At 35.1% G+C, this 13,221-nt stretch overlaps 1 protein-coding gene across 1 annotated transcript in view; it reads left to right on the top strand.

The window, feature by feature from the left end:
• Nucleotides 1–707, top strand: part of LOC105362837 (uncharacterized) — a 10,152-nt gene extending 9,445 nt beyond the window's left edge. The window contains exon 6 of the mRNA XM_011500337.1: nt 182–707. Within this exon, the coding sequence (XP_011498639.1) occupies nt 182–408 (227 nt within the window). The 3' untranslated portion in view covers nt 409–707. The remainder of the gene's footprint in view (nt 1–181) is intronic.
• The last annotated feature ends 12,514 nt before the right edge of the window (nt 708–13,221 follow it).

Consider the following 13,221-nt stretch of genomic DNA (forward strand, 5'->3'; position numbering starts at 1 on the left):
GCGGTGGCGGTGGCCTCTCCCCTACCCCATCCCCCTCCATCCCCCGCCCAAACCCGTCCTATCGTCCCCCTTACCCGTATCCCCCTTCGATTCTTTCCATTCTCCCCGTCACCACCCTCTTCAGCTCTCGTCGACTCGTGGCCACGTGACGCGATCCAGCCGACTGACCGCTCTTTTTCAGTTTTCTCTGTTGAAGGGCTGTATGGGATGCGCGGCCCCGGGGGTGTGGGGAGCCTGCGGCCGCGCGTCAGCTCACCGACCCGGATCGAGCACCCGAACCTCCCGCCACTGAACCTCCAGCCGACGCGGAAGCAGCCCCTGCGTCACAAGTCCCGCACCCCCGACTGCACGCTCCTGCGGGGCGGCGGTGGGGGGATGGCTTCGAGCGGCTACATACCGAACATCTAGGCGCAGCTGCTGCGAGTCGACGGCGCTCCGATCCCCTTGTGAGGAGGGAGCGATGGTCGGCGATTTATTGGCGTTTCCCATGAGCCCGCGGAGGGGCGGGGACCAGTGCTGGACCGAGGGCCGAGCGATTCAGCGAGCCGCCTGAAATATGAGCCACCGAGCCCTTCGCGCATCATCGATGCACGTCGCCTGTCTTAATCAAGAAGAAAGTACATTTTCGACAAAGTGAGATTTTTCTATGATGCCCGAGTGGGAATATTATTACGGCGGATCGCGCAGACTGATGTTACGATTAATCGAGGAGCGTTTTTTTCTTTTTTTTTGTTCTCTGTTTATTTTCTCTTTATTATCTTTATTCCTTTAAGTTCCACCTCGTTTACGTATGTTGTGTTTTATCCTTGGTTATGACCAGCGATGGTCCTTACATTCGAATTCTTAGATAATTATGATAAGTGATAGGAAGATAAAGGAGGGGGGCTCTGTTTAAGCATTTGTTTACAATTTTACTTTTCCATCCTACTAGTTCTTGTAAGCGTTTCACATATTATTTTCTGGCATTTTTGAGCCGTCTCGTACAATCATCGCAATAATGTTGATTAAATGAAAAATTTTAAATGTATTATAATCAACGAGGCTTTTTGTATAATGCGACTCTTTTTAGAAATTGTTTATGTATTACATGTATACGATACTGTATTCAATTTTACAGTTTTTTATATTGTTGTAGTTGATAATGTTTGCTATATTTCGTTGATGCGAAATAGACTTCAATGTGAATAGTACATATTTGTATAAGTATTTTTAAAAACTAGGGAACATTTCTCGTGGGATCAGTCTAATCTCAAGTGGTTTTTCGTAGATACATCTTGAGAAATTGCGGAGCTTGCGTAATTTCCTGATTATTTTCATTCTGATTTAAGTGTTACGTGGTACTCGCCACTAGAAGTGCCATTCTATTTTTCATTAAAATTTATTTACATATCCTATGACTGATCTTAGTAATATAAGTAAAATACTCGCATTATGAAAAATACAAAGAAAAAATACGCGCAGCTAGTTTTTACAATCAAATTTTTTAAAATCTAGGATATAATTGATAATATAAATAGAGATTTTAATCATGATAAATTTTAAGCCGAATATAAATAAAACTTATTATTTATTTATATAAGTATAGATGAAGATAACTAGTCGCTTTATTTATGCCAAAGTTTCATCGATTTATTCATTTAATAGACGAAATTTATAATAATAATAATAATAATAATAATAATAAGAATAATATATATTAAACGGAAGATTATTTGTTTGCCAAGTTTCTGTTAATTTATTGCTTAGAAAGTCGACATTTCTAGTACCTACATATTTCTTTGTAATTCTTATTTACACGAGCTTTTAATATGATATAATATGTAACACGACAAAAAGTTATCTTATAATCGACTTCAGTGGAACATGCTCATCAAGTATTAGAAAGCTACTTGCTTGTTAATTGCAGTTGTAGGTTTATAAAAACGATGTACTGGATCTAATGTACGCAAATAAAAAGTGCATTTTATCTCAAAAAAAAAAAAAAAAAAAAAAAAAAAAAAAAAAAAAGAAAAAAAAAGAAAAAAAAACAACAAAATGTTAGTTTTTAATTTATTTACCCTTTATTTGTGTAATAATAACAATAACGATAATAATAATAATAATAATTATTATTATTATTATTATTATACTTACCTTTAAGGAGTGCACTCGCAACAATCAATATCTTTCCACTTTTACTATAGTTTCATCGTTATCGAGGGACCATAGATAAAATTATAAAATATAATGTATTTAAAAAATGCATAAAATAATATTAATAATCCACCAATAATCAGTCATCCTTAAGAATCGGAGAATTATAAAAACATTTCTAATAAAAGAAAATATTATATACAATAGTTATATTTCTTTCCTTATACATACATACATATATATATATATATAATTATCTTGACGAATTGATTTATGTTTCATTTCAAAAACTAAATTACCTGTACGGTATGTTGTAGTTTTTCAAGTGAATAATAAAAAATATTATGAGATGATGTGACATTAAAGAATAAAAAAGAAATTAGTTTTTTACATTTTTATATTTATGAAATTTTAGAATTCGTTATAAATAATTCAAATTATTATTTACAATATGAATAGACGCTTATTTGACTTTTAAATTTAGGTGGTATAACCAACATTGTTTATTATTATTGCTTTCAACGTTTTATTTATAATACACAATATTATTTAGTGCACTTTACCATAATAGTGGTGATTTATTTGAACGTTAAAAAATAATTTAAAAAAAAAAAAAAAAAAAAAATATACATACATATATATATTTAAAATAAGGGATTTAAAGTAACGGTGAGAAATAATTTTTTGAAAATAAAGATTTATTATTTCATGCGTCATTAAAATAGCATATTTAATAATTAGATTAATGAAGCATTAATTGATTGGTGAGAAAATTTCCCTTGAGTAAGTAAAAGTAGTTTATTATGTACAATTACAAATTATTACGAACTTTATTTATTTGTTACTAAATAACAAAAAAAAAACAAAAAAAAAACAAAAAAAAAAAAAATGAAAAAAAAAGAAAAACTATTTATTTCTCCGAGATTCGTAAGAAATAAATCGAAACTTTTCGTTTACTTATCAAGCTCTTAAATGTACGTAATAAGAAATGAAAATTGCATTCATGCTTATCTCATGTTACATATCGCTCCAAAATTATATAGAGATGTGCATAATCAAATTCGACATCTCTTATTTAATTGAGAATATATTTATATATTTCTCAGCTTGTACGTGATACACGCAATTCTGCGTGCAGCGTGTGAGAGGATTGGGACACATAGGTAAAAATACACGTACACGCACGCTTGGGTGCGTTTCCTTATTTTTTTGTATGCAAAGTTTATTTATTCCGTCAAGTCATTTATCGTGACATTAATAATACGACCTCGATACTTTCTACGCCCGCGTCTATGAGATCTATGATCCAAAGTCACCTCAAACGCGGGATCGCTCGCTTATCCGTCGGAAAATCGCCGCTCTCCCAGCTACGACACACATATACGCAGTAGCAATATTTTTTGCTCACACACACGCACGCACGCACGTACGCACGGACGCACGCACGCACGCACGTGAATACACACGCTCTTTTACAATACGTATATGTATACGGAGTCGCGCAGATAAGAGACAGACTAATTGTTATATGGTATACTGTTGCACGTCGACGTCCTAGGGGTGCGTTTTTAGCCCTCCATTAGCTTCCGAGAAGTATAGGAATAGAGATAGTATCGTTATGATAATGGTAATAATTATAATTTAATAATGACAAAGAGACCGGGCGAGCGGGCGAATCTAACATAAGTGCGGGACAATCCCCCTTTCGGCGCAGCATATAATGTTTATTCTTATGTAATATATCCAACATTCAATATTCATACGTATTAATACGACTGTTAACTTTCTGTGCGACTGTTTGCATTGTGTGTGTATGCGTGTCTCGGTGTCTGGCCTGTGTGCTTGCGCTTGTTGCGCGTGTGTCTTGATCTGTGTTTACGCGCGAGCATGTGCATTTGTGTGCAGTTGTGGTTGCTGTATATTTCTGTTTCTGACGACGAATGTGTATTATTTTTGCAGGAGTATTCGTGCGCGAAATTCTGGTAAATTGGTACGTGTGTGTAGTTACGGGTGCGTGTAAAATTTTTTCATCGTATTTATTTTTTTCTCGCCTTTTTTTCATTTTTTTTTTTTGTTTTTTGTTTTTTGTTTTTGTTTTTTTATCATCATCATCATTATTATTTATTTATTTATTTATTTATTTATTTTTTGCTTTTGGTGGGCATAGAAATTCAATGTGGTGACACACTTTTACGTATACCCTATATAATAATAGTATATATATATATATATATATATAATATTTATTTATAAAATTGATGCGCCATCAAATCCTTATCTGTTTCTTTAAGTTTGCGCGTTTTTTTAAGTTGTTTTTTTGTTTTTTTTTTTTGTTTATTTTGCTTTTATCAATCATTATAGTTTTGCTTTGATATATCTACGTTGACGTGCCGAAATGTCGTAATTACCTTATTGGCATGCCCTTTTCTCATTGTTTTCGAAACTTGATTGCTTTCGAATCGGCAATTGCAAAGAAGAACATAATATGATACTAGAATATTTCTTTTTAAGTGTGTATATTTGCTATTCAGCTATACAAGAACACAATCGCCTCGAATCGTGTCTATCATGCTTTGGCTCTTATTAATCATAGCATCGCGTCTCACCCTGCATAAGATATTTTTTTATTGACGCGCGTGATTTTTTTCACTTTATAATTCCTATCTCTCTGCTTTTTCATCGTCTTACATATTTCGCCTAATCGTACTTATAACGAGTGTCTAGCAAACAAATCTCCTTATTAAGGGATAATACTTAGCAAAATCTTCCGAACGACTTGTACCTGCTTTTATACCCTGGAAAAGAGGTTATCATTATATATTTGTTAATTATTTACTTATTTAATGATTATGATCCAGAGTCGTTATTCCCTGGGACAAGAATTTGAGAGAATGTACAGTGTGATACACAACGAGGTCAGTGACAACGCAGAATATATACTCCTTTCTACATAATAATAATAATAATAATAATAATAATAATATAATATCAATATCATTAAACGAATAATATCATATATTCAACAAATATTAAAAATCTTAACGATTGAAATTATTTTAATCGACAATATCAATCTTTTCAAATTTAATTCATTTTTTTGATTTTTTTTTTTCTTCTTCCTCGTTGAATTTAATAACATTAGAAATCTCCAATTCGTATAATATATCATCCTACCACTTGAGTAATTTTTTAAAAGAATACTTCAACCCTTTATAAATACTCTTTTCTGTATTGTTCACGTTATACGGCATATTCCATGTATTCTAAATTGCATTAAACTGTAACAACGTAATAGAATTACATTAATAATTCAATCCTAACGAAAATAACTTTAAAGCATTAACGCTTTCACGCGGCTTTATTTACTCCAACTGTGCGCGACAGAAAAAACGAAGAAGCATATTAAATTAAAAGTGTCAATCATTTTCCTTGCTACGGGAATTACGTGGACCGATATTGGGTACGTTGTCAAAGGCGTCGCAGTGGGCACTTTAGAGACACGTTTGTATTTTAATAAGGTTAACGCGCGCGTATCGTCCCTTTCGTCGATGCATAATACACTTTATGCGTGGCGATGGCTGGAGGGAGTCGGGCGGCTAGAGGGAGTGGGATGAGGAGGCGGCGTCGGGACCACAGGTTAAAATCTCGGAAGCGTAAGAGCTGAGTGGTTGCGCGTGTGCGGGCATACAGAGACTATATTTAGTATCTAAATAAATAAACGTGCTTATGCGCGTGCATGCCTTCGTTAAATCGAAGTCGAGAAAATTCTAATGCTCGTCTAAGGCCTGCGTGACTGACACAGTACAGTTCATCCTACCTCCGCTCTTTATTTACTCCCCCAATCAATCTTTCGTTTGCCTTTAATTCTCTCGAACAAATGCGACGTTGTCTCGCCTTTACGAATACATATGCCCGACAACAATTCGAGACTTGCGTTCAATTTCGCATCCCACACTTCCTCATTGTTATTTACTTTCGAATATACATAGCCTAATTACTCCTCCTCCTTCTCTCCCCCTACCCCTCCCCCCTCACGACAAAATCAAATCTCCCCAACCCACCACCCCCATCTCTCTGTCTCTCTCTCTCTCTCTCTCTCTCTCTCTCTCTGTCTTCTCCGCTTTTATTGGTATTATCTGACGCGTTGCGTTTAGCTTTATCGAAACTTATGTGGATAAGCAGACGTCGATAGACGACCGATTACTTATGAAACGTATACATCGCAATTACCTGTTTAGCCGTACGTGAAATCCAAATATACAAGTCAATTAATATACAATGACCAACTAATTCATTTATATTTTGATGTCAAACGAAAACGATTAATTAGCTCGTTAAGCGCGACTTACTATGCCTTATGTATACACACATGTATACATAAGCGCGCGCGCCCACACTCACACGCAAACACACAAAAATTACGTCACTCGTTCTCTCGTACATATTTTACCGAGACTTGCTCTGGATTTTTCATCGTCTTGTATTTTTTTTTTCATCTCTCCCTCGCCCCTCTTCATTCGCTTGTATAAATACACTCCGTTTCAAAAAAAAAAAAGAAAAAAAAGAAAGAAAGAAAAAAACAAACCATAAAGCAATAAGAAACTAAAAAAAAAAAAAAAAAAAAAAACTCTTATATCCTCTTACTTATGAAAATATTATTGGATAAACTTTAGATAAGGACAATGTACACTAAATGGATATAATAGGTTATTCATATCACCTTTTATTTTACACAAAAATGCAATCCATTGAATATATACAGATTATGTACTCGATCGTGCATTATCTAAAACGTAATCTATTTTTCTTTATAAAGTAATCGTTTGCAATTTAGTTCTTCGGTTGATTACATACAACTAATTGTATTTCTTTTCGTTTTTCTTTTTTCGTCTTTCTCTTTTACCAACTAAATTATACCATATAACTTTAACAAGGTGTAAATTTTACCTCAACTAACGACATTTTAACGATACAGAATAAAAAGCTGTGTATTCTGCAAAAATCCATAGTGTAATAGCGATTTATTAGAGACCATAAACGCATAATTTAATAATTAATAATTAAACTATTAATACGAAATGTTGGAATGCTGTGAGAAATAAACACTTTTATCAAATGATTAATTTAATAGATTGACGAATTGAGTCACCGATTGATTGACAGAGTTATATTTAGACAGCCAAATACTTATTCTCCTTTTAACGGGGATATCGTTAATTTTTCTATACTCTTCAATAATAGTTACGTAGCTGGAGCAGCAGAAGAAAGTCTTCTACGCTTTCCTTTCCTTTAACCGTTTTTGCATAAAAGCAAATTCTCGAAGTCTCGTAATGGCGGAATAAAAGAGCGAGAGACGTCCAAACAATGAATGACTTTGAGCGCCCACGTTGTGCGCAAAATACTACATTTACGCTCGAAGATGTTATCGCGTTATCGTGAAAAGCGTATTCGTAAAAAGTTTCCAAGCATTTGTAAGAAAATGGAAATGGCTGTGATTTTTTTTTTTTTTTTTTTTTTTTTTTTTTTTTTTTTGCAGAATTTAGAATGTACGACGCAAAGAAAAAGAAAGTTTGCGTAGAAAGTTATGCATACATATTGTGTTTCGTAATATAGAAACAAGTCGATATTGTCGGAGCGCGATAATTGCATAATGACGAAACCAACGAAAGCTAAACGTATAATATAAAACAAGGGACGATCAACATTAGTGGCGTCAACTACAATTAGTAATGAAAACAGTTTTTAAAAAATTTGTATTCAAGCTCTTTTTCATCGGATCAAGTGTTCAATTTTATAACATCAATGACTTTAGCATACGCGCGCCTACGTTTTGTAATATTTTCTTTTTTACGAATACATCGTGTGGTTCATTAATCTTTTTTTTTTTTTTCGTCCCTTTTTGTCACTTTGTTTTATTCTATGCTTAGTATTAATTGTCTTTTCTTTTTTTTTCTTTTTTTTCTTTTTTTTTTTCTTTTTTTTACTTTTGTCTTTGATGACGGAGATTCGATGATGTAAATGAAAATAAGATTATTGTAATCTATATACTCTTAGCGAGAAAATCACTTTCGCAATAAATTTAAAATCATGCTTACAAAAACATATGCTCGTAGATAATAATGTAGTAGTAAATTGCGTGCATCGAGGTAAACATTGATACAATACAATTATGTTGTATATAAATATTTGAAAACGTACTTGCTAATACTTGCTTTCTTCGCGCTTCCATCTATTCGTATTTCTTTTTCTCTCGTATTTCGTCGTTAGAGTACTTTATAAATGTTACGGAATACGTCGATTAAAAATGTATACACTAGGTCAGTTATACTAAACAATATGAAACACCTGCTGTTACTTTTTCTCAATTGCTCTACTGTAATTTTAAAAACGTAAAGGTATTAGAATATATTGTTCGTGTATTATTATATGTACATAAAAAACATTACAATTATATAACATTGATGGAAAGTTGTCCGTAGATTCTCGAACGTCACCGTGGACGATGTTTAGCTTGCCGCGCAATTTTTTCTCTCCCTTCTACATGTAGATTATAGCTGACATGTAAAAACACATAGCTGTGTACGTGCGTAGCCATGAATTTATATTTGAATATTTCGATGAATTATTGGTTGATTTGTTATTTTCATTTAGTTTAGAATGAAATTCAACTCATAACGTAACTAGTTAATGATTGTGATTATAACGATTTCATCATTGGTATTACTAGATCATTTTACGCAACTTACCCTAGCACTTTAATTTTTGATCTTTTTTCGAACTCGTTTGAAAAATTTCAAGCTTCAAGCCTCGGTTAGATTACAAATCCAGATAATTAAAAACAACACATTTCCCACTGTTTACCATAAAATTTCCAAACATAAGCACTAATATCAAAGTTTATAAAATAATTGCATATTATTAATGGCCTTTCAATTTAATTTATCCTTTAGCAAAGCAAGAAGCTTTTATTATGATAAGAATCTTTAATTATGCGGTTGTAGCATAAATAAACATTATTATACATCGAGGGATATAAGAACTTTAGAACAGAGAGCCATGTAATTACGAATTAATAGTGAGTTAGAGGAAAGTCAAGCTACATATAATGTATGCATTTTTAAATCGTCTTCTCTTTGCACATTTTTATTTCTCTCTTTTACTTGCCTAATTTCGGGTAATTTCCCTTAAGTTTTATGAGCCTACGTACACATGCAAGCACGCACGCACGCACGCACGCACGCACGCACGTATGCACAGACAGAGACGCAGGCGCGCACGGACGTACGCGCACGCACACTTGTCGATCTTTTTCCCTTGTTATTTTCATTTTACGTGGCTTTTAAGATTTTCACGTTCTTAATTACTACAAGACATGATACAGTATAGTTAGAGCTTCGCAATAGCGTTTGTATGTATATATTTATATATGTATATAATAATCTATATGAAAGTTAGTTTGAAGTGTCGCGGCAGCCCTTTTTCGAGAAAAGTTTAGAGAGGGGTTGTTGCTTTTTTTTTCTTCATTTAATATGTTATACGAGCGTACGCCAGGCCTTCTAAGACACGCACACATGTATATATTTGAATATTTTGTAGAAATTTTTGGTGCAAGGACCGTGCGAGTTACTTCTATGACGAAAAAGTATTGAGCTTTTAATATTAATAATTGACTACTTCGATTTATGATTCTATTCAATGAAGTGACGAAGTTTAATAAATTATAAACGGCGATGTTTTAACTATTAAGTTCACAGCGTCGATATTAATCCATAAATTTATATTTTAATAAAAGATTTTTTTTAATTTTAGATCCTTTAAGTATCAAATTGCTACATTTTAATGACGTAGCTGTTAATATAGATATTATAAACGTAATGCGTTGATTTATTTAAAAACTTGTAACCTTCGAGAACGTAATGTAGGAAGTTACAATGGTAAAATTCTTTCACGTCGCACCATCTTTTGCAATATTTCGTAAAAATTGTTATTCGTCCAATTTTTTCTACGAGAATTTTTTCGCTGATTGGTGAGTAACGCTTAAAAATTTCACTCAATCTCGTTCATTGCAAATGCTGTATTTGAAGAAAAATTTGAGTATTGTAGTTATTGTTCCTGATTTAGTGTGGTGAAAATCTTTATCATGTACGCGTATTTACGTGCATATGTATATATATATATATATATATATATATATATACATTCAAAACACGCGTACGCACTTTACGCACATAAATTCGTATATCCTAAATTGAGCCACCGCGCACACTTACGCGTTAAATCGTACATGAAATGTGGTAATATCGCACATATATGACGAAAAGTCTACATAATTCAACGTTTTAAACGCGCGCGCGCGCGCGCGCGCACACACACACACACACACACACACACACACACTTATTTCTATCTCTCTAACTATGTCTACTTCGACATTCGCTGAGAATTAGAGATTCTATACGTACGTATACATGTTTTTACGTATGCGCGTACGCATGTAGACGTGTAACGGAGTATACGTGTATTCCAATTAACGACTTAACGGGTATCGAGTTGCCTCGCAACACGGCGAATTTTCGATTTTTCGCTCAAAACTTTGTTTCACCTCGTCCGAGATATAGCAAAGAACATTTTTTTCCTTCCAACTTGCCTATTTTTCTTCTTCGCACGTATCATTCGCACTTATTTTCGTTTTTTCAATAAAAGTCGAACTTTCAAGAGAATAGTAGGACATATTTTGATTTTGTTAATTTTATCCTAACGTAATGGCGCATCAGATTAATTTCTCATGCACGCACTCCGCGTAACGCGTACTTGTGTATCAAAATTTTCGTCTCTTAAAATTCTATAATTTTTTTTGTTTAATTGATTGTAAGAGAAGCTTTTAAGCGTCGCGTATTATGTATCCCATTACGGCGCACGATCATTATCTCATTGGTTTTATAAAACTTGGCGATTCGCGCGAGTCCTTTTACGTGCGTCGTTGGCATTTAATACAAACGTGAAAATTGCATGTGGAAATATAAGCCAGAAAAAGAGATGCTAAAAGTACTCCGCGCGAATCGGTCGTGAAGAGAGTAGAGTGCAAGTGAAATTGCCCGAAGCGCCATCGTGCTGATGTGCGTATATAATCTTTTATCGTCGTGTTGAGGGGCATGTCAAACATATTTTTTTCTTTCTCGTCATTAAATAGTTTAATAGTTTAATAGTTTAATGAATTTTGAATGTAACGGTAAGATTCTTCGCTCGGACTGTTGTTACAACGAGCTCAATACGTATTTTTATTTCCTTTAATTTCTCGATACATATAGGCATAATTTTCATGTATATATATATATATATATATATATATATATATATAGAACAATATATTTAGACTCCAATTGTCCAAATCTTTTTTCCATTTTCATATTCAAATGGAACATTTTTTTCATTTCACTTATCATATAAATTTATAGATGCGTATATAACTTATTCCATGCTTCTCTCTATCGCTCTCACTCTCTCATCTCGTCTCTCTCTCCCCCCCCCCCCCTCTCACTCTCATTTTCATATTTGCACCGCTAATTAATCGACATTTTCATCTTTAGCTTTCTATGAATCTTATAATTAAAAATAGTTCAAAACAAATAAAACACCAAATATAACACTATAACGAGCAATAATGTCTTCTTTTTTTTTTGTTTTGTTTTGTTTTTATTTTTTATTTTTCTAGATAAAGATTTTTTCTTGTCTGCGGAGATAGGCCGTGGCTATACAGGGCCCACTAAAAGTCATTGTCACTTATTGATGGCGCGCGGTCTCCTCGAGTCTTAATTTTACTCCACGATGCATTCGTATTGCGCGCATGCGCTTGCGATAATAACGACGTTCGGCCACATTCATACGCACACAACTTGGCAATCATCATTGGCAGCCAATGTCGAGATCGCTTGCATGTTGCTTTATAACATTGGTGCTTCCTATCATACCCTTTCATACATGCATTATTCGACCTTTCGATACGCTGATACATACTAGGCATACACAACAGGCACACGCGTGCACGCACACATATAGCCGCGTTAGCCAGCGACTACGAGCCTTGCGTGCTTCCGGACGATTTGAGCTCGATGGGTTTGGAATCGCACGAGCGTGACTGTACATTTTTCCAGCTTCGATTGCCTTTTCAAAACGCGTAAAGCAAGCCAAGAATTCGATTATACGCGATCGTTTGATGTTCGTTACTCTGATTATTTTTCGCCCGATGAGATAAACAGTATTTCAAGCACCCCACGTTGCACGGCATATTTCCTTAATCCATCTTTCCCGTTTATTAATTCAACCATCACCGCCACGACTTATTATTATTGGATGTATGTGCGCGCGATTGTTTTTTGGTTTTGTTTTGTTTTGTTTTGTTTTTTTTTTTTGTTTTCTTTTGTTTGTTTGTTTTTGTTTTTAAAGTGAAAACGACAAATCGCAACAATACATCTTTACGCGCGGAACGCATTGCTTATCACTCGATCCTTACCCGCCTTCTCACCCGCACGTGCATATTGCTAAAATTTCTTTCAGATGTTAAACCGACAAGTAGTCACGCTCGCGCCTATCTATGGCTTATTCGTTCGGCGATTTCGCCCAGGCGAGGGGCCGAATCGAGAGTAGGGAGTGTCGTTGGCATTCGCGTCAGAAGGACTCGGCGTCGCTGGCTCCTCGGCGTCTCCCCGAGCCGATAATTCGTAAGCCGCCGTCGGGGAGTTTGGCGCATCCATTCGTCGCAGTCGACGGCCGTGTCGCGCATCGTCAATTGTGCCCGACGTTATCGTCGCCTCGCGTTACGTAGGTGAACCAGTAGGCTAGGTTGAAAACAACGAACATTAAAGGGAAGGCGAACCTCGCGAAGACATCGATCTGGGCGCTGCCTTTAGCGTGGCAGGTGAACCAGCGTTTGGGTAGCAAACCCCAGCAGCATCGATCCGCGTAACCGGGCGGTAGCCTGCGGAACCGCTGAAAGTCCTGGGCCTTCAAGAGCTGGGCCGCCGCCACGGGTGTTAGTTGGTGCTGCACCGGCTGGAGCGGTCGCTGAGGCTGTCGGTAGTGGAGCCTCGA

The sequence above is a fragment of the Ceratosolen solmsi genome, unplaced genomic scaffold, assembly GCF_000503995.2.
Source record: "Ceratosolen solmsi marchali unplaced genomic scaffold, CerSol_1.0 scaffold56, whole genome shotgun sequence".
Lineage (NCBI taxonomy): Eukaryota > Metazoa > Arthropoda > Insecta > Hymenoptera > Agaonidae > Ceratosolen > Ceratosolen solmsi.